Source organism: Brachionichthys hirsutus, unplaced genomic scaffold (assembly GCF_040956055.1).
Source record: "Brachionichthys hirsutus isolate HB-005 unplaced genomic scaffold, CSIRO-AGI_Bhir_v1 contig_1368, whole genome shotgun sequence".
NCBI classification, from domain to species: Eukaryota; Metazoa; Chordata; class Actinopteri; order Lophiiformes; family Brachionichthyidae; genus Brachionichthys; species Brachionichthys hirsutus.
Window position 1 is genome coordinate 1,796 of NW_027180973.1, and position 21,939 is coordinate 23,734.

At 43.9% G+C, this 21,939-nt stretch overlaps 4 protein-coding genes across 4 annotated transcripts; 3 read left to right on the top strand and 1 right to left on the bottom strand.

Moving 5' to 3' along the window:
• The first annotated feature begins 2,400 nt into the window (after positions 1-2,400).
• On the top strand, positions 2,401-3,630 carry LOC137917045 (POU domain, class 3, transcription factor 3-B-like). Its single transcript, XM_068759929.1, has one exon. The coding sequence runs from the start codon at positions 2,410-2,412 to the stop codon at positions 3,628-3,630; it is 1,221 nt and encodes a 406-aa protein (XP_068616030.1). The 5' UTR covers positions 2,401-2,409.
• Positions 3,631-12,576: 8,946 nt separating this feature from the next.
• On the top strand, positions 12,577-13,737 carry LOC137917046 (high-affinity lysophosphatidic acid receptor-like). The gene has a single exon (XM_068759930.1). The coding sequence runs from the start codon at positions 12,577-12,579 to the stop codon at positions 13,735-13,737; it is 1,161 nt and encodes a 386-aa protein (XP_068616031.1).
• A 2,436-nt stretch (positions 13,738-16,173) lies between these two features.
• On the top strand, positions 16,174-18,311 carry LOC137917047 (ashwin-like). The gene is made up of 4 exons (XM_068759931.1): positions 16,174-16,284; positions 16,488-16,651; positions 17,442-17,709; positions 18,125-18,311. The coding sequence occupies exons 1-4, from the start codon at positions 16,174-16,176 to the stop codon at positions 18,179-18,181; spliced, it is 600 nt and encodes a 199-aa protein (XP_068616032.1). The 3' UTR covers positions 18,182-18,311.
• A 1,030-nt stretch (positions 18,312-19,341) lies between these two features.
• Positions 19,342-21,338, bottom strand: LOC137917043 (four and a half LIM domains protein 2). Its single transcript, XM_068759928.1, has 5 exons — positions 21,167-21,338; positions 20,880-21,054; positions 20,325-20,494; positions 19,996-20,182; positions 19,342-19,883 (listed from the first exon to the last, which is right to left on the bottom strand). The coding sequence occupies exons 1-5, from the start codon at positions 21,320-21,322 to the stop codon at positions 19,732-19,734; spliced, it is 840 nt and encodes a 279-aa protein (XP_068616029.1). The 5' UTR covers positions 21,323-21,338; the 3' UTR covers positions 19,342-19,731.
• Between the last annotated feature and the right edge of the window lie 601 nt (positions 21,339-21,939).

Sequence of the window (21,939 nt, forward strand, 5' to 3'; positions counted from 1 at the left end):
ACCGTCCACATGGTGACTTGGATCGTCATCAAAAGGTTATAAATTGTTCTTGGTATCTTTATACACCAACCATGAAAAGTCAAAGTGAATCGGAGTTGATGTGTATCTTTAACAGATTTTTGAATCTGTAAATGAAGTTTTCAATGTTACAATGTAATATTTGCATGATACTTCATATCGGACCCCTTTATGACTGATGTTTGGTGAGTGAATTGAATGCATATTTCACAAGATGTATTTTTTTTTTTTTTTTTTTGAAAAAGCCTTCATTATAAGCAAATGGGAAATCCCAGATTTTTTTTTTTTATCCAGATCGCTCTTGAAAATCTGACAGTATCCACAATCGGGATCCGTATTTGAAGATAGACGACCCCACCCATCATGACTGTGTCAAATTCCATAAACATAATAATTGAATAATAATATTCAATAATCAACCAAGATATTTAGGAACAGATTTTGAAGCTCCGTTGACTGCAATGTTAACACAAATTTCAAACTGATCCAGAATCTATAGGATCTCTTCTGGATCATCACCAAAATGTAATCTTCTGGTAAAATTCCCAACATTTCCTGAAGATTTTATCAAGATCCGTCCAGAGCCTTTTGATTTATGTTGCTAACAGAAAGACCATATTACATACCCCCCCCCCCCCCCACGGAGGAGGAGGTTAATGTTGATAATGGGCACATGAGACAGTAAACCTTTTATTAACATTTAATAACAACCATTGAGCTAAATGACGATATATTCATGATGATATGATAGATCCCTGCACAACCTCATATGTTACGTGTTATTTCTGTATATCATCTTCATCTGTTTGGATTAATTTTAAAACCACAAAAACAAAGTGACGATACAAATATAGATTTATGTGTAAGATAATTATGTTTATGGAGCAAAGACAATGTGACAACACAAAGTAATCTCAAAATGAATATTTGGGTGATTTAAAAAAAACATATTTGCTTTTTCTGGAACCTGCCAAAAAGTTTTTTTTACAGCTCATTAGAAATCCCATAAAGGATATAGTTCAATTACATCTGAAAGTATAAGCACCTCAAAATGCTTCATACGTGAACTAACTCCACCTGGATGCCGTTACACGTTAAAAGGCAAAGCAGCTCAACGCATTAGTTACTGCATGGCCATGAGTATTTTGTTGCGTAATATTTTATGGTGTTACCTTTTCTTTACAGCTGCCCACAAATAAATAATAGCCAAGTTTATATCATTACTACAGTGTCATATTTCTGTTACAAAATATCGATGTGTCATAAAATCTTATAAATCTAAGTCTTTAACTTTATTAAGTATAACATATTTGAGAGTGGATTTAATTATTGGGATAAAGTACTTTTGTTTATTCCTCCTCCACCATTTGGATGATTCGAGACGCCCTGCTGATAATATATCATGATAATATTGTAGTTCTGCTATCTGTCTTCAGCGCAAGGATCTCAGTCAATGCCGCCTCCCCCGGTCCTTAAATCTATCAAGCCGTCCATAAACTGACCCAACATGTTCTTAGGATGTAAAGAAATCAAACCTGGATTTGTGCGCATTCGGCGCAGACCGATACGGTGCGTCTCGCCATTGTGGCCCTTTTACCACTTGAAAAGTAGAGCGTAATATTCCAAGAGGCATAAATCCGATGGACCCACAGCTATTTGAGTATCCTTGACGCAGGCCTGAGCTCTGCGACTGTAGAAATACATAACAATGTAATAATACAGCGGAATCAATAGAAATAAATAGTGGTTTGATACAGTTAAAGACATAATAATAATAATAAGAGGCTGTTTTCTTCTTTGTTTGGATGAACATTCTCTAATTGTTCTTTATGTGCCGTAATGTAATTTTTTTAAATAATATTTGGCATTTTTTTCTTTCCAACTTCTTCTCCCCGAGGCTGAGCGTTCTAAGTTCTCACTGAGCGTCCAATCAGCAGGAGCTCTGCGCATCCTTTCTGCTGTAATTGGACGGAGCTGCGAGAAGAATGCGCAGCCTGCGCCGGCGCGCAAACACACGCTCGTCTCTGTCGCTTCACGCAGGACCGGGAGGAGCAGATGGATTGAGCAAAAACTACCAAAGGGACCGGAGCAGCTCACGCGTCTGTGCCATTATTTAATCAATCGCGTTATATCTATGAAAACAGCGGTCCAGAAGCTGCGCCGCATCATCTGGTCGGAGGATTACGCACAACGCGCATCCGGGGACAGAAACAAAAAGTTTTGAAGTCCGTTATTTTCTTGCTCCGACTGGTCTCAGCAGAGACGAGCTGTAAAGAGAAACTCATTGGACTGATTTTAAACCAAACGCGTCATTTATTCATGAATTAGAACCAGATTGTGACAAAACAAAAATCAAGAGAAAGATCCATTTCTTCTTTATGATTTGGGAGGATGGCCACAGCCACGTCGAGTCCGTACCTCGCCGGTAACAGGATTCTATCCGGCCCGAGCCTCCACTCCGATCGGAGGGCTGTCGGGATGCATCCGGGCGGCGCAGCGGTGACCACCGTGCCCGGTGGATACCGGGGAGACCCTTCTCTAAAGATGGCGCAGAGCGACTTCATGCAGGGGGCCATGGTTGCGAGCAATGGGGGGCACATGCTGAGCCACGCGCACCAGTGGGTGACATCTTTGCCCCACGCAGCGGCGGCAGCAGCTGCAGCCGCGGTCGCGGCAGTCGAAGCGGGCTCTCCGTGGCCCTCCAGCTCCACGCCGCAGGACGCAAAGAGGAACGCCGGCAGGGAGGACCTGCACCCGGGCTCCGCTCTTCACCACAGGTCCCCGCATCTGGGTCCCCATCAGGCGCATCCGGGAAGCTGGGGAGGCAGTGAGGGACAGCAGCAGCAGTCCCTCGTTTACGCGCAGGCTGGCGGCTTTACCGTAAACGGGATGCTCGGCTCGCATGCGGGGCAGAGCCTCATGCACCCGGGCTTGGTGCGCAGGGAATCCCCGGAGCTGGAGCACCACCATCACCACCACCACCACCATAACCACCACGCGCACAGCCATCAGCATCCCGGGGCGAGCCAAGAGCCGCACTCGGACGAGGACGCCCCGACGTCAGACGACTTGGAGCATTTCGCCAAACAGTTCAAGCAGCGGCGGATCAAGCTGGGCTTCACCCAGGCGGACGTGGGCTTGGCTCTGGGCACGCTGTACGGGAACGTCTTCTCACAGACCACCATCTGCAGGTTCGAGGCGCTCCAGCTGAGCTTCAAGAACATGTGCAAGCTGAAACCTCTGCTGAACAAGTGGCTGGAGGAGGCAGATTCCACGACGGGAAACCCGACCAGCATCGACAAGATCGCCACGCAGGGCAGGAAGCGTAAAAAGCGCACGTCCATCGAGGTGAGCGTAAAAGGCGCGCTGGAGAGCCGCTTCCTCAAGTGTCCGAAACCCTCCGCGCAGGAGATCACCTCGCTGGCGGACACTCTGCAGCTCGAGAAGGAGGTGGTCCGGGTCTGGTTCTGCAACCGCAGGCAGAAGGAGAAGCGCATGACGCCGCCCGGCCTGCCGCGCACCCCCGAGGACCCTTATTCACAGGTGGGCAGCATGGGTCCCGACACGCCGTCGCCTTCCTTAGACTGCAAGAGGATGTACAGCGACACGTGAAAATAAGAAATACATCTGACGCGTGACGCGTTTGAATAACTTTTTCGAATATTCAATCCTCCTTGGATGGAACTGATAAACTTTTCTTACAGCTTTCCATGATATAGATCCACAGTAATATTATCCAGCGTGTACTCCTGCTCGACAAACGTCTACTTTTATGCATCTTTGGGTATTTTTCTGTACTATAGAACAAACTTTGGAACACAAAAATAAAAAAACATGATTCACTATTAGAAAGTTGTGAAAAGTATATATTTTTTGAGCAAAACAGCCCAGAAAATGGACATGTAGCAATCTGATGTTGCAAAGTTCAGGTAAACACAAAGTTTCTTTCTCTGTAATGGTAAAAATTAAAGTTCCCTTTGAATGCTGCAGGTTTTGATGTCCTATACAGGCTATATACTGGCTGTCGGTCCTTTTTTAATGAAAGACATTGAATTAATGTACTTTAATCAGCATTATGATGTTTTTAATAAGCAATAATTTATCTGTCGGGCGTGTTTCTCACTCTCTGTGTTGTGTCCGTAGACGTATGTTTTGGGCGGTAGAGACATTTCAGACTATTCCAATGTGGGGTTCTCCTTCATGGGATTTTTTTTTTTTTTTAAATCAGAAGACATTCTCCTGAGTTTATATGCAAGTGCATTTTCTGTGTATTCGTATGTGATGATTTGTACTATTTATTTTTTCCACTGTGTTTATTTTCAAGGAAGAGACATGCTATTTAATAAAGATGAAATAAGGAGTTGCATTATGATGTCTGAGATGACCATCATTATTAAGATTCCTCACGCACAAACACACACAGCGAAATATGGAGCGATGCTGCCAAACAAAACAAAAGGGCAACTTCAATTATAACATTATTAAATTGCATAAATAAAGTCATTTTTTAATTCATGCTATGGTTTTTGGTTCAAATATATTCCTTCCTTTAACAGAGCTGCACTAAATGGGTTCTCGTTCTTCCTCATGAAGACCGGAACTTTGCTATTAATGATTGTTAATGTGTAAACAACAACATTTTGTTTACACCCTGTTATGGGCCCCTCTTAACAAATCACACGCTTGTATAGGGGCCCCTGTAATGTGCGTGGAGAGGGCATAGTGTGAAGGCGCCGCCATGGCCGGCGTGCAGTTGTCGGGGACGGAGCCTTGCTCAGGGGCGCCTCGGCAGTACTCTCGAGGTAGACTGGCCCCTCTCCAGGCACCTATCCAGACTGTATTTATGTCTGTCCCGGGACTTGAACCCTGCAACCAAAGTCCCAAGCCACTGTTGATGCCTGAAGGCAGGTCAAAGGTCAGCTGAGAAAGGAAGGAATGAGGGCGCAGGTGGTTCGGCGGGTCATCCTGTGATTGAGAGGTCGTCGGTTCGATTCCCGTCCCATATCACACATAGGTGGAGACGTGGTGCCGGAGCTCGGTACAATCATACCTCTAATACCAAGATGCAAAATCCCAGGTTCTGTGGAAGCTAAATCTAAGCTCCCAGGATTGCGATGTGATCCCCTCAAAGCTGAGCGACGTCAAGATGAGAGATAAAGATGGGATTGGGGGGGGTAAAAAGCCCTTCAATGGGTTTTGTCATCACACAACGTTGGGTGCCCCCCTGAATATTAATGCTGGGATCTGAAGGTACGAGCTGATGATGATGTTAGAGTAACCTGAACCTAAAACCCATCAATCAACAGAATCCGCTCACAGTGTAACGTGCCGTCTGTGCTCATGCATGTGTGTGTTGTTTAAATGGTGCATTATTCAATGCTGTAGTATTCTGTCTTGCATGATTGCCAAGGGGGGGCATATTTGCAGTTACACTCTAAGTACTTTCTCCAATAAAATCTGCAAATATAATCACTCTTAATTGCTCTTAAAGCCTTGTTCAGAGGTGTTTTACATAAAGCAATTATATCACGATAAGCCCATCTCATTGTTCGTGCACAAACAGACACCAACCTGCACCCAGTCAAATGATAATTCAAACGTTGAATCCTATGGCTTATTATTATTATTCCTTGCTCTTTGGTGTTAATTCACTTACCGGTATGTGATTATGCGATGCTGTTCAGACACAGCGGTTTACACAAGGTGAAAAAAATGACACTCGTGACTCCTGAATTCAGCCATAGATCAAATACCTAAAAGTGAATTGAAGGTGTTGGGAATGTAAATCAAACATTGCCAGCAAATAGTCAATAATCTTACTTCTCTGCATATTCTGATTTTACAGAGAGCCTTCTTCACTCTGCCTTTTTAGGAAAATGATGAAGAACCAAATTATCCTTCAGGAGGAAGAAATTACAGCAAACATCTGTGGAATAATGGACAGAGAAATTAATTTTCTCCCGAGCAAGCGCTTTGTGTGTGTGCGCCACCGGACGTGATGAGCATGCATGTGCTGGAGCGCTCGAGTGGAACTCATTTGATTGGCATGTTCAACACATGATGCCAATTTAGACAAGCGTGTCCTTGAAAAGAATCTATAGCTGCATGGCAAGTGTGTGGATTTTTTCAGGACTGAGAATATGCACGTTTCTTCTATTAAATCCGAGTTAAAATTGATTTACCTTTTTTTTAAATCAAAATAAATACATCTGGGTATGTAGATGCTGTTCTGTTCAGATCCTCTGTCTATATTACTAAAATCCCTGACGTGCAACAACCTCAGTGGAATGTAAGGGTTTGGTGTTGTAGTGTGATGCTTTGAAATGCCTCTAAAAATTCAAATAAACTGAAAATATAGCCTGCAGATATCAATAAAACAAAAACATAAAAATAAAAAACGTCGAAACGCGACTGAATTCTAGTGTAAAGGGCAATGCTGCCACCTTCTGGACAAAAATAATAATTACATTTTTCCGAAATTAAAAAAAAAAAGGTTTCCGAAATACTGAAACGCGACATGATCTATCACGCATTAATGTAATATAATAAAACAACAACAACAACCACAGGCTAAGTATTCCACTTGTAATAGAAAGCTAAAGATTGGAGACTCTGCCGCTTCTTAAAATATTCCAGGATTAAAATGACACTATTTGCCGCATTGCTCCTTTATCTGGGCGACCACCTGCTCTCCTTTGGCGCCAGCATCATCCGCCAGCATCACGATGGCGATCGACGCGGCGGTGAAATGTGCACAGTGGGATGTTTTGGGAGAAGCTCGACGCGCACGGGGGGAGAAACGAAATCACGAGACGCTGAGGAGAAACCTGACATGAAACGCAACGCCGAGGTACAGCCGCTCTCCTGGTTCAGCCTCGGAGATGGGCTCTTACTGTTCTGCTCCGTGCGTTCAGATGTTATTTGGTCTTTGCTGCCCGTAATGATCTGTCCTGTCTGTGATGAAGACGAGCTGAGATGAAGGCCTGAGATGGTTGGAGACACAGAAAGAACACAAGAGGTGGATTCAATCCATCATTTGATCATTTGCTTATGTGGTTTTCGTTTGTTTCCTCAGACCGGTCTCATCATTGGACCAGTGTGAGGAAGGCTGCAGGAAATAAACAGCCACAAGGCAAGTAGCGTCCTCCTTCTGACCCAGCCATCATCGTTTCATTGCTGCCTAGTTTTATTTTTATTGGTGGCAGTATGACTTCATGTGTCTGTGTGTTACATGTAAGAACCTCAACGTCTAACATGCAACAGCGCAGAATGAAGAATTCAATCACTGAAAGGAATCATTTAATCGATACTGATTACATCCAACGAGGACGTCTTGTTTTCGTCAGCATTTGTGTCCATCTTCACAACTGTGATGTTGTACAGTCATTAAATATCATATTTTGTCTTTACTCAACTCTAAAAATGATGGTAAACTTTGACGGCCCTTTTGTCTGTCTTTGTAATTAGGCCCGAGCGCCTATTCTAGGCGTAAGGGGCTATTGCTTTTGCAACGCAGAAGACGACAAGTTGACGAGCGCAGCTCGTCAACTCTCGACAAAGTTGACGAGCGCAGCTCGTCAACCCTCGACAAAGTTGACGAGCGCAGCTCGTCAACCCTCGGCATCCAACACTCACGCACACACACACCGACACTCAACAGCACACACACACACACACCGACACTCAACAACACACTCGCACACACACAGACATCGACAAACACAGTTGACGAGCGCAGCGAGTCAACTGTGTTTGTAACTGTCTTCCGATGGTTGACGAGCGCAGCGAGTCAACCATCGGGCGACCAACACACCCACGCCCACACCCACGACACTTAACAGCACACACACACACCCCGACACTAAACAACACACACATACAGACACACACAAACACGAGTTGACGAGCGAAGCTCGTCAACTCGTGTTTGTGTGCCCCCACAGACGCGTGGCCTTCGTCGAGACCATTCCGAAAATGTATTTTGTGTAAAAATCGCATACTCAGAAAAAAAGTTATATTGTTTTTGCAAAAATTCTTTATTCTTCTTTATTCTTTATTAGGCCCGAGCGCCTATACTAGGCGTAAGGGGCTATTGCTTTTGCAACGCAGAAGACGACAAGTTGACGAGCGCAGCTCGTCAACTCTCGACAAAGTTGACGAGCGCAGCTCGTCAACCCTCGACAAAGTTGACGAGCGCAGCTCGTCAACCCTCGGCATCCAACACACTCACGCACACACACACCGACACTCAACAGCACACACACCGACACTCAACAACACACACGCACACACACAGACATCGACAAACACAGTTGACGAGCGCAGCGAGTCAACTGTGTTTGTAACTGTCTTCCGATGGTTGACGAGCGCAGCGAGTCAACCATCGGGCGACCAACACACCCACGCCCACACCCACGACACTCAACAGCACACACACACACACACCGACACTAAACAACACAAATGCACACACACAGAGATCCACAAACACGAGTTGACGAGCGCAGCGAGTCAACTCGTGTTTGTAACTGTCTTCCGATGGTTGACGAGCGCAGCGAGTCAACCATCGGGCGACCAACACACCCACGCCCACACCCACGACACTCAACAGCACACACACACACACCCCGACACTAAACAACACAGACACACAGACACACACACACACACACAAACACGAGTTGACGAGCGAAGCTCGTCAACTCGTGTTTGTGTGCCCCCACAGACGCGTAGCCCTCGTCGAGACCATTCCGAAAATGTATTTTGTGTAGAAATCGCACACTCAGAAAAAAAGTTATATTGTTTTTGCAAAAATTCTTTATTCTTTATTCTTTATTCTTTATTCTGCTGTTTAAACGGCAATTTGACCCCCTGAACATGCTCGAAAACTCACCAAACTTTGAACCAAGCTCAGAACCGGCGAAAAATTAATTATTTTATGTGTTTTAAAATTGGGAATGAAAAAGTGGCGCGCTAGCGCCACCTACAAAAATCACAATGCATTGTGCCTATGGGGGGTCCGACGCCAACTTTGTCGGACAGCCACGAAATTCGGTACACACATGCGTCAAGTCAGGGCAAAAAAAAAAAAAAATTATGGCCACGCCCCCAAACACACAGGAAGGCGGCCATATTGGATATAATTTTAAAAACTGCAGAGTCAGCGTTTGCACACACACACACTCCAATCCAAACCAAATTTTAAACACTTATTGACCCTTCCTACCTGGACACTTTAAAAGGGAAACTTTGACAATCAGCCTTACAGCGCCCCCTAGAGAACGATAACAAAAATTGAATGGGAATTAAAAAAATACTTTGCCAGAAATGATTGAAACTTACCAGAAAAGTCCCTCATGTGGTCCCGATCAAAAAACACAATCGTAACCATGTTGTTTTTACGCTGTTGCCATGGCGATGGCAACCCCTCCTATGGGGAGGGGTCCGACTTTGTCGGACAGCCACGAAATTCGGTACAGACATGCGTCATGTCAGGGCAAAAAAAAAAAGTATTGTGGCCACGCCCCCAGACACACAGGAAGGCGGCCATATTGGATTGAAACTCCTGACGGCAGATGGCCATATAATCCAAATAACGATTTGACTAAACTGTGAGCTACTCATGCAGCTCAAATCTAAACACTTGCGAAGCACTCAGGACAAAAGCGGCGCGCGTCGGCGGGTCAGCTCAACGGCCTGTCGGCCGGCGAGGGCCTACAACGCCGCTTGCGGCTTTAATTCTTTATTCTTTATTCTTTATTCTTTATTCTGCTGTTTAAACGGCAATTTGACCCCCTGAACGTGCTCGAAAACTCACCAAACTTTGAACCAAGCTCAGAACCGGCGAAAAATTAATTATTTTATGTGTTTTAAAATTGGGCATGAAAAAGTGGCGCGCTAGCGCCACCTACAAAAATCACAATGCATTGTGCCTATGGGGGGTCCGACGCCAACTTTGTCGGACAGCCACGAAATTCGGTACACACATGCGTCAAGTCAGGGCAAAAAAAAAAAAGTATTATGGCCACGCCCCGAAACACACAGGAAGGCGGCCATATTGGATATAATTTTAAAAACTGCAGAGTCAGCGTTTGCACACACACACACTCCAATCCAAACCAAATTTTAAACACTTATTGACCCTTCCTACCTGGACACTTTAAAAGGGAAACTTTGACAATCAACCTTACAGCGCCCCCTAGAGAACGATAACAAAAATTGAATGGGAATTAAAAAAATACTTTGCCAGAAATGATTGAAACTTACCAGAAAAGTCCCTCATGTGGTCCCGATCAAAAAACACAATCGTAACCATGTTGTTTTTACGCTGTTGCCATGGCGATGGCAACCCCTCCTATGGGGAGGGGTCCGACGCCAACTTTGTCGGACAGCCACGAAATTCGGTACACACATGCGTCATGTCAGGGCAAAAAAAAAATGTATTGTGGCCACGCCCCCAGACACACAGGAAGGCGGCCATATTGGATTGAAACTCCTGATGGCAGATGGCCATATAATCCAAATAACGATTTGACTAAACTGTGAGCTACCAATGCAGCTCAAATCTAAACACTTGCGAAGCACTCAGGACAAAAGCGGCGTGCGTCGGCGGGTCAGCTCAACGGCCTGTCGGCCGGCGAGGGCCTACAACGCCGCTTGCGGCTTTAATTCTTCTTTATTCTTCTTTGTTCTGCTGTTTAAACGGCAATTTGACCCCCTGAACATGCTCGAAAACTCACCAAACTTTGAACCAAGCTCAGAACCGGCGAAAAATTAATTATTTTATGTGTTTTAAAATTGGGCATGAAAAAGTGGCGCGCTAGCGCCACCTACAAAAATCACAATGCATTGTGCCTATGGGGGGTCCGACGCCAACTTTGTCGGACAGCCACGAAATTCGGTACACACATGTGTCAAGTCAAGGCAAAAAAAAAAAAGTATTATGGCCACGCCCCCAGACACACAGGAAGGCGGCCATATTGGATATAATTTTAAAAACTGCAGAGTCAGCGTTTGCACACACACACACTCCAATCCAAACCAAATTTTAAACACTTATTGACCCTTCCTACCTGGACACTTTAAAAGGGAAACTTTGACAATCAGCCTTACAGCGCCCCCTAGAGAACGATAACAAAAATTGAATGGGAATTAAAAAAATACTTTGCCAGAAATGATTGAAACTTACCAGAAAAGTCCCTCACGTGGTCCCGATCAAAAAACACAATTGTAACCACGTTGTTGTTTTTACGGTGTTGCCGTGGCGATGGCAACCCCTCCTATGGGGAGGGGTCCGACGCCAACTTTGTCGGACAGCCACGAAATTCGGTACAGACGTGCGTCATGTCAGGGCAAAAAAAAAAAGTATTGTGGCCACGCCCCCAGACACACAGGAAGGCGGCCATATTGGATTGAAACTCCTGATGGCACATGGCCATATAATCCAAATAACGATTTGACTAAACTGTGAGCTACTCATGCAGCTCAAATCTAAACACTTGCGAAGCACTCAGGACAAAAGCGGCGTGCGTCGGCGGGTCAGCTCAACGGCCTGTCGGCCGGCGAGGGCCTACAACGCCGCTTGCGGCTTTAATTCGGTTTGATTTTGGTAGATTCAGTGAAATCTGTTGGGAGACAAGCCTTAAAGTGTAAATATGGGTTTGGCTTTTGACCAGCAGTATTTGCAGCAACAATAACAACAATGTTATTCTAAAGACTCCGGATCTACTGGACCTTTGACCCGACCTAACGTTCGCTGCACCTTAGGGCAGGATGACGTGATCTTAACAGGTCTTCTCTTCTCCCAGCCCCTACGTCGACTACCTGGGACCAAATCAGAGACCTGAACGGCAGAATGTCCTCGACATGTCGTTTTTGCTTGAATTGTCCAACCACCAGGAGCTGGAAACCATAGCAACAGATGTGTCATGTGTGTGTTTGTGTGTGTGTGTGAAGATGTCTCACTGTTGTATGAAGGTTGCATCTGATTGTGACTGTTTGTTTACGATCCCAGTTCAGCTGTAGCTCTCTGCGTGTCGTATCCGTGGGTTACAGTTAGCATCATTACAACCCTCACTATCTCACATTTGGATAATCAGTGGCTAAAAGATGACTCAGCATTTGGACTCTGACATTCTAATCAGATAGCCCAGTCAGAATTTGTCTGTGCTTGCGTCATGCTATCGTTGCTATAATAATAATGCACACTGTGTTTCAATGTGACAACGCACCATTGAGTTAATGTTTGAATTTACTTAGGTAGTTGGTATCATAATAATAATTTAACAATGCATATTGTGTTCCTTAATCAATTGTGATAATTGTTGTAAATTAACCAGTGTTAAAATTGACCCTAACCCATTCATTCATTCATTCATTCATTCAATGAACCACAAAACCTAACATTCATGTAGATCTAAAATAAATCAATATTTCTTTCTGTCTGTCTTAGACGCCTTCATGGCCGACCAGCTGCTGGAGGCCGCCGCAGCGCGTTTGCCGCGGCTGTGATCCAGCATGCTGCTTCTCGTGCGCTGACATCCCCTGCCCGGAGCCGCTATGGCGTTCTGTAACGAGAGCATGCTGGAGGAGTGCGACTTCACGGAGCCAGACGGAGCCGAGGAGGCAGCGGGACGTCTCCGGGAAGAAGCTGCCACTCCTACCATATCGATCACGCTGCGAGTCACCCTGGCCGCCATAATGACGTTCATGATCACCATTGGTTTCCTCGGCAACGCGATTGTGTGTCTGATTGTCTACCAGAAACCTGCCATGCGCTCTGCGATCAACCTGCTCCTCGCCACGCTGGCTTTTTCGGATATCATGCTCTCCCTGCTCTGCATGCCCTTCACCGCCATCACTGTGGCCACGGCCGACTGGAGCTTTGGAAGTGGCTTCTGCCGGGCGTCCATCATGCTGTACTGGCTTTTTGTGCTGGAAGGAGTGTCCATACTCCTCATCATCAGCGTGGATCGCTTCCTCATCATCGTGCAGCGGCAGGACAAGCTGACCCCCCACAGGGCCAAGCTGTTGATCGCAGGCTCGTGGATATTGAGCCTGTGCGTCTCCCTGCCGTCTGTCGTCGGCTGGAGGACTGGCGCAGCGGGCATCGGGGGGGCCTGGGCGCCGCAGTGCGTGTTGGGATACAGCCATTCCATGGCGGATCGCGGATACACAGTGCTGTTGGCCGTAGCCGTGTTCTTTGTGCCCTTTGCAGTCATGCTGTATTCTTACATGTGCATCCTTAAAACGGTGCGCCGCAATACTCTGCGCATCCACGACCACACCAGTGAGCATTCCTGCCTACCAGCCCTCAATCAAATCAGCAAAATGAGACTGGCTGGGGGGCAGCGCCACCCTCAGATTAAGGTGGACATGAGCTTCAAGACCCGAGCCTTCACCACCATCCTCATCCTCTTCGTGGGCTTCTCTGTGTGCTGGCTGCCACACACAGTGATCAGCTTGCTGGCAGTGTTCAGCCGGCAGTTCTACTACAGCCCGGCCTTCTACCCGGTCAGCATAGGCGCTCTGTGGCTGAGCTACCTGAAGACGGTCTTCAACCCTGTCATCTACTGCTGGAGGATCAGGAAGTTCAGGGAGGCCTGTCAGGAGTTCATTCCCAAAAGCTGCCGACTGTGCCCCAGAGTGCCGGGCAGGAGCCGCAGGCGAGTGAGGCCGAGCAACATCTACGTGTGCAGCGAAACGCAGTCGGCCGTGTGAAGCGGCTCCTCATAATGAGCAATCAGGAGGAATATGAGGGTTTAAAAAGTTATTATGGATAATGTGAAAATAATCTTAGAACAAGAATAACGTTTTAAGATCAATTTTAATGATTACACATCTGTAAGGGTCGAAGAAAAATGAAGATTGGAATGTCATTTATTTTGTCCGCTGAGTCCAAGATGCACTGGTTGAATCGACGTCATTGAAACAAGGACAAATATTCTGTCAGCTCGCTTTCCCGTTTCACAGTACTGTACCTCCATTAAGCGTCATTTCAGTCTGTGGAGTGAGCTTCATAAAAAACAAACAAACAAACAAATGTGGTATTAATGTTCTGTGATGTCCTCAGAGGAAAGTCTGTAAGCTAAACTGACAAACAGATTTAATGAACTTGTGAGGTGAAACTTATTTTAAACCATAAGTGTATTTATTTATTAAGCTGTGGATTTACTCAAATTGTTTAATTGTGTAAACAAGTCAATAAATATAGTTTTTAAAAGTGATGGATGTGACAGAGCAGAGTGCGCGGATGAACAGGCCATTCCCAGCAGCTGCTTTTAAATGTACATAAACCATATTAATACACGGTGGAAATACATTGCTGGGATGTTAAATGCATATTCTCTGTGGATGGATGTACATCAACTTCACTAAAGTTGGCAGTTTGAATCCTGACTTCGACCAGGATAGAGGAGTGAAGCCTGCACTAACAGAATGCCCTGTGTTTGTGTTTAACTGTATGGTATCATAATTACTACAGCTTTTATTTTGAGATACTTATATGTATATACTACAAATCTGAATCAATAAATAAAAATGCACTCAGTAACAGCTTCAGTGAGCCAGAGGTTGCTGCTGTACAGCACAGCAACATTCACATGAAGCTATTGAGCGGTTACTGCCCTCCTATAATTGACATGTTGTTGAGGTTGTTTCCATGAATGGAAATCACATGAGGAGCACTTTGTGTTTTATTAACAAAAGTATTTCACTCAACCTTTATACATTTGATTTATGAGCCAAATAAGGTCAGAAGGATGTCCCCACATGACAAGAAGATGTGGCGGCTACTTGTCTGGAAAAAATGGAGTTACTGAACTGGGTTTTGCTGTTCATGTGGAAGGCTTGGTCAACTTCCAAAACATGGATATGTATCATCTTTAGTGGCAGCGCCCAGCTCTTTATTGAAAGCACTCTCTTGCTGTTTAAAATTATTAACATGGTGAGAGTCATAGAGACCCATGACTCATTGGAACAAGCCTTTACCAGCTCAGGGCCCGCTGTATTTTTAGAACTTCTAACATTGGAAGTAGAATTCTGAAGCATGCATGGCTCCAATTAAGAAAAAACCTTCTAAAATTACTTCTTTTGAAAACCAACAAACAATAAAACAAACAGAAAATATCAACCAAGCATGAAAAACAATATACTTGGTCTTCTTGCCATGTCTGTTGTCTTAATCTGTGACAAATAATTGTACTCCATGTGGATATTGCTTCTTGATCAGGCTCCAATGCTCCAGGGGCAAATTATATCCTACAGAACAGATTATATTTCTAATTTATAATAAGGATTGCTTCAGTTGAGGGTCTTGTCTGTGTACATGTCTTGTTATATCTTAGTATTGCATTTGGGACTGTTGACAATCACATGCTATTCCAATGCTCGAACATTAAAACGGAATGAAACTGCTCTAAATTGGTTAAAGTCCTTCACATCTCATCGATCTTAGTTTGTGCATGTCAACGATGAATCTTTCATGCTCAACAAAATTCCTTAATAAAAAAAAAAAGCGGCACAAGGTTTTATGTTTGGAACAATATTATTTTACGTGATGGCCTTAAATAGCAATAAGAACATTCCATTGTTATGCCGAATCAAGCGCTTTATGAGCGGACGTTCACTTGTGTTTCTGTGAAAACCTAACAAAACAATCAATCTGGTTGTTTTTATTTTATTTCATAGGAAAACCTATGTTGAAAGTCTATGGTGAGGGTCTATGGAGCAGACAAGAAGCTTACGTCCCTATTCTACTAGGCTATATTCTAAAGCTTTATGATATGGTATCATAGCCCCATATGGTAACTTCAGATTCAGATTCCTTTATTGTCATTCAGACATTACATCAGAGATGCACTGCAGAACGAGATTACGATGAAGCAAGGATAAAGCAACGGAAATAATAAAATAATTATTAAAAATTAAAAACCAAGTCAGAGGAAGGTGAGACAGTATAAATATATGGTATGCAAGAAGTATGTGCAAAAAGAATATGTATGCATAGCTGCCACTGGAGTTTTTATGGCATAGGCTACAACTGGATGTCTGTTGTTGTCACTCAGCGTTCGTCAAAATGTCACTTCCGGTTAGAGGCCGATCACGTCTATACTTGTGGGTTGTTATGCCGCGTTGCATGTTGGGTAACCAACAAATATGGCGACTTCTTTGACACAAGACGTCAAGGCTGTTAGCATCTCGAATGTGGATCTCTTACTGCACCCTGAGCTGCTGTCCCAGGAGTTTATGCAGCTAATCTTGAATGAGGTGAGTCAGTAATTAGAGAGAAACGTTTGAAGTGTCGTTTGATGTGGAGTTAATCGAGGAAAGATGCCACATGCTTAGCAAAATGGCTAACAGTCGACATAGCGAATACAATTATTTGTTGCATCGCGTTTTCACAATTAGACGTTGATTAATTATTGTCATATCCGGAAGTGCGGGCTAAAATAATTTTCTTTCTTAACTAGAAGCGTATTTGTACCAGCGACTGTTGTAGCAGGGACCGGCTATCAGAACTTTACCTGCGGCACGTCATCCCGCTACCGCAGAGGACTTTGCCCAGCAGCCGGTGGGGCAAGAGAATGGCGAGGAGACGAGGGCGGCAGACACCGGCCGGTGCCCGGTCAGACAGGTAACGGCTCTGCTGGCTTAATGCGGTGCTTTAATGGTTTACTGGTTTTATTGAGAGTATTCAGGGCAACCTCCCCCCGTAATTTGACTGTTGTATTTGAGCTCTATTTGGACTGCATTGTTCTGTGTAGTATTTCTATATTCATCTGAACTCTCCTCCATTACCTATGATGACACAAATTTTAAAACAGAGCAAATTAAGACTCTTAAATCATTGTAAATGCAATAAATAATATATATTTGTTAGTGAGTATTGAAATATTTGTCAATGATGGTGATTAAGGTTTGGTTTGGTCACTGCACTAGAGTACTGCATATTTTTTTCCCTCTGTTAAGTTTTCACGATTAATCCATTTATTGATTGCTTTATATGTATATATATAAACTGTGAATATAGTGAACAGAGGAGGAACAGGATAAATATTGATCAGTGTTTTTCAATCAACTGCATTTTTAAAGTGGCACCTTCATAATCCAGGTTTTTCCAGAAATTAGAACAAGAACATTACTAAAAATCAATTAAAATGATTCTAAAATTACCATGTGATCTTTTCTCTATGGAAGAATTGTTTCATCTTTATTCATTTAAACCACTGAGTAACAATCATGATAATTACCAATGCTGTATATTCATATGCATTGTGCAGTGGGGACATATAAAATGCTGATAGCATTGGTAAATATAGTCGGTTTCAGAATGAAACACGTTAATGAGACTTCGGAAAGAGCTCTTATCATGTTGATGAAGTTTGCCTTGCTCATTCCTGTCTTTGTTCTTTTGTCATTTCTAGTTCCAATAATGATCACAAAAGGAAAAGGCCTCTGATTGTATTTGACGGGAGTTCCTCTCTCAGTGGTCCAATAAAAGTAAAGAAGCCAGAGGGAACCACTGTGTCACCAGAAATCACCAACCGGTTGAAGCCCCCTCCTACAGCAAACCTGCCCCACCCTATCTGCAAGTTGTCTGGAAACACATCCTCCTCCTCCTCCTCTTCCTCTTCCTCACTCTGTCTCAGCACTGACCAAGGCACAAACCTCAAACGGGAATCAAACACCTCGGTAAAGATGTTTCTTCTGTCACTTCATTTATGTATTATTACACAGAAATGTGTTGAATCACGTAAAAACAGCACAATTGTCCATATTGTGTGTTTTTTGTCTATTTATTGTATGTACTTGTGTTGTAATTGGCAAATATAGACCCACATACGCATTGATTTGCTGTGGCGACCCCCCCACGGGACAAGTAGAAAGTGCACTAGTACATACTCTGACATATATGCATTCATAATACATGTGATTCTTTGTTACTCGGTGTTTTCAAAAGACAATGTGTCAATGAATATGAACACAACCCTGACAGGTTGTTTACACTGGAATTTAAATTCTGTTTCTCTTCAAAAACAACTAAAGAGATTAAATCAATCACCTCCTTTGTCTTCTTTATCTATTGATATGTTTTCTCTCTTTTCAGGTTGCAATGAAATCGCCAGATGTGAAGAAAAAGATCCAGCATGTGACATGGCCATGACCTCTGACCCCAGTGCATGCAGACCTCTGATGGGATTAACTAAGGGACCGAAAATTTCCCTCTGTTTAATTCTGTCGCTACTTGCATTACAAATTGGAATTTGAACCCTGTAACCTGTTTGTCAAGGCCAATTTACAGTCCAGGATCCAGTCTAAGAGCTGACATGGGGGGGGGGGGGGGGGTTAAGAAGACTGTCTTGCTTGTGAAGTCAGAACCTTCCACCTTGTGTTGTACGACCTCAAGTGCCCTTTCCTTACATCACCGTCCTGAAGTCCCACACATTGAGGCAACAAGCAACAGGATTCTTGTTCTCTGAGACTCTATCTAATGACATTGCGGTTGTTAATGTGCTGTTTCTGTGCATGGGGCTTTTGGCAAGGAAGTGTGTGGTGGGTTGTGAGTGTGCTTGTATAAAATGTATTTCCACATCCCGTATCTTGGACAGATTGATTTTTGATTAATTCAAATACACCATAAAGGCTCAGAGATGGTGATTGGCATACTGTGTGAAGTTTTTACATACTTAGAATAGATTCAGTTTTTGTGATTATAACTAAAGAGTGTGATATAAAACAGATTAAAGCTGAACTTTATGACCAGCGTAAAACAACGGTACATCTTGGAATGATGGTAGGTGTCATTTTCCTCTTCCTAGTGAACATATTCAAACCTCAGGGCCATTTCAATAATTTTTCTAGATGTTGTCACGTGATGCATTTGGATCATAATATAAGCAATAATACCTGCTTAGCCATTTTTACACAAAGGAAGTATATATTCAATATCACTTGATGTTAACAAAAAAGGATTTATGAACGAAATATTTCTTTTCCTGTATTTGAAAATTGTTGTGCATTGACTGTCTTGATGAATGTATATAGAGATCATCCAAAACATTTAAGGTATTTTAAATCCATTTGTTTCCATTTATATATAAATCATGTCAATAAAATGGATCACATGTGGGTAATTGGCAGCTTTGACCAATGCTTGATACACTGGCATTGGAACACAGTTCTGTACTTCATGTAATTTTACTAATATTGTGGTAACAAATAAAATGTATCTTTTCTTAAAGCCTTTGACCCACCTTTGTGTGAATCTGTTCAAAATTTCCCAGAACAGGAATTTTTGTTTGCACATTTATAAGGGCAACAACACCATTTTGATATATTTTATTGATAACAGAGCTCATTCACAAACTGCTGATTACAGCAACAATCCATGCACAAAGCAGTAATTATTACACTTCAAAGTGGATAGTACATAAACTCTGTAGATCTGTTTCAAGATGCTCCACACTATCATACATGCGATCATTGCTGATTCATTAGCGATGATCTTTGCATGTTAACAGTTATAATGGTCATAGTTTTGTCTGAGAATGAACAACATAACATGTTTAAATGATATGATACTGTTATGTGTGCATTTAATTGCACACAATGATGGACAGTCGTGGCAATTCTATGCAGTAAAGCTGTGGTGCTCTGGTAGTATTTATTGCTTCTCTGTCATTTCTCTTGCATAACGTGGTTCCTCGGACCGAATTAGATGTCCTTGCCGCACTCTGGGCACAGTATATCATCACGTTCAGTCAGGAAGCCACGGCCAACCAGGGACACGGAGCACTTCTTGCAGTTGAAGCAGTCGTTGTGCCACTGGCGCTCCTCGAAGGAAATGTACTTGCTGCCTCCAAGACCTGAAAGTAGGGGGGGGGGGGGGGTAATTAAAATCAGCAACAACAAGGTGAACAACTGCCTCAGCGATTACACTTTTACTGGTGTGGCCAGTAAAGCAGTAAATTTGGTTACCGCTGATGGGGGTGGTGCAGGAGGCACACTTCTTTGCATACAGGTTGCAGAAGCAGTTGAGACAGTAGGCAAAGTCATCTCTGGAGGTGAACCTCTGGCCAGACAGCTGCTGTTTGCAGCTAGTGCACAGGAAGCAGTCCTTATGCCAGGGCTGGTCATGGTAGGTCACCCCGCCGGTAGTGATGGGCTGATAAGGCGGATCGGGAAAGAGAGGCCACTGCTTTATCTCAAGTACAAAGGTGTAATCACGTTCCTTTCAATGGAAATGGAGAAAAACGGATCCGGTTCTGGAAATCACTTTGGACGTTTTGTACAGCTTGGTGTCGTACCTTTTTGCAGTGCACACACTGCATGGCAAACTGCTTCTCATAGCAGATCACGCAGTAGTTGTGGTTGTCCTTAGGGATGAAGCTCTTGGTGCCAATGGGCTGCTGGCATCTCTGGCAGGTGAAGCAGGTCTCGTGCCAGCTGTTCCCCTTGTGCTCCATCTTCCTGGAGCCTTCAGAGAGACATGAAGGTGGGGGAGTCGGGATGCAAAAACAATTAGAGATAATTGTAGACAAACTGTCAGTGACTTTGCACCGGTCACCTCTCAGACCCTAATTGGAAAAAAAGGGGGCAAAAAAAAACTGCCATGGACACGCATCTAAGAATACTCAAAACAACATTAGTCCTTCATTCTATCCATATCAGTTAAGAATAAGAATATTCCATATTAAGTTATAAATAACATTAAATACATGCAGCAATGTAAAATACACACACAAGAAACAGAGGATTGTTGTTGTTGTTATGCTGTTACCTTGGCCATCACTTTATATTTTCCATTCCCACATTAGCCTCCTGTGGACTGTGTTCATGAAACTCTGTGGTGTTCATCCTACCTGGCATGATGGTTTTCTTGCAGTCATGGCACTTGGAGGAATACTCATTGGAGTAGCACTCGGTGCAGAGGAGCTGCTCATCCTTGGTGGAGAAGGGTTTGTCCACCAGCGAGCGCTTGCACTGGAAGCACTTGAAGCACTCCTCATGCCAGTGGCGGTCCTTGTAGGACAGATCCTACGAGAACAGGCGGGTTGTCAGAGCGCTGGCTTAAGTGTTCAAGACAGAAATACACACAGCGAGCACGGTCGGGCTCGTATTTGAAGGCGTTTGTAACATCTCTGCTTACTCTGGAGTTGCAGCCAATGGGCTTCTTGCACTCCTCACAGGTGTTGGAGTACAAGCTCTCATAGCATTTCACACAGTAGGGATTCTCCTCTCTCAGGACATACTTCTTCCCAAACAGGGACTCCTTGCAGTAGTGGCAGTCGTAGCGCTCGGTCATAATGACCCAGGGTGACTCACCTGAGAGAGGGAAAAAGGAAATAAAGTATGAGTGCAATTAAAGGTTAGGAACTGAGGAAGAGTAACGCATCCCAATGTCCGATTCAGAGACGGCTTCTCTTGGATGATTAAAAAACATTTTCCCTACTTTATTTTACTATGAAATAACGTCAGGCCTATTTGAAACCTCGGTCTTTGTGCAGCTACCCTGGCTCTGCAGGGCCATTTCGGTGAGCGATTTTAAGAGCTTTCACATTACATGGCTTTTTCCATGATATATTTTCCTGGTTTCATCTATCCCTCCCGTCTCTCAGCAGTACTTCATCTTGTTCTCAGTGTCAGAGGTAGAAGGTGCCAGATGAGGCGGATATAAATAAACTCCTATCAGTCTTGCTCGGAGACAGTCGACTTTTACCCTGTTGCATACCAGCGCTCTCCACGCCACCGTAGACGGACCCATCCATCATCTCACATCCAGATTTCAGCACAACACAACCCTTTGACATCATGCATGTGTGCATGTGAGTGGACGCATGTGTCAGTGCATGAGTTGGTGTGAATAGCATTCATGATAGTGGCTGCTTATAATCTGCAGCTGCTTGTGGTTTGCCTGTTAAG

Excerpts from the sequence above, each read along its gene's own strand:
- LOC137917043 (XM_068759928.1), bottom strand. The coding sequence starts at position 21,322 with ATGACCGAGCGCTACGACTGCCACTACTGCAAGGAGTCCCTGTTTGGG. Across the intron at positions 21,055-21,166 it reads CCATTGGCTGCAACTCCAGA|GATCTGTCCTACAAGGACCG; the intron begins GTAAGCAGAGAT and ends CTGTTCTCGTAG. Across the intron at positions 20,495-20,879 it reads CAAGAAAACCATCATGCCAG|GCTCCAGGAAGATGGAGCAC; the intron begins GTAGGATGAACA and ends GTCTCTCTGAAG.
- LOC137917046 (XM_068759930.1), top strand. The coding sequence starts at position 12,577 with ATGGCGTTCTGTAACGAGAGCATGCTGGAGGAGTGCGACTTCACGGAG.
- LOC137917045 (XM_068759929.1), top strand. The coding sequence starts at position 2,410 with ATGGCCACAGCCACGTCGAGTCCGTACCTCGCCGGTAACAGGATTCTA.
- LOC137917047 (XM_068759931.1), top strand. The coding sequence starts at position 16,174 with ATGGCGACTTCTTTGACACAAGACGTCAAGGCTGTTAGCATCTCGAAT. Across the intron at positions 16,652-17,441 it reads GCCGGTGCCCGGTCAGACAG|TTCCAATAATGATCACAAAA; the intron begins GTAACGGCTCTG and ends TGTCATTTCTAG. Across the intron at positions 17,710-18,124 it reads AACGGGAATCAAACACCTCG|GTTGCAATGAAATCGCCAGA; the intron begins GTAAAGATGTTT and ends CTCTCTTTTCAG.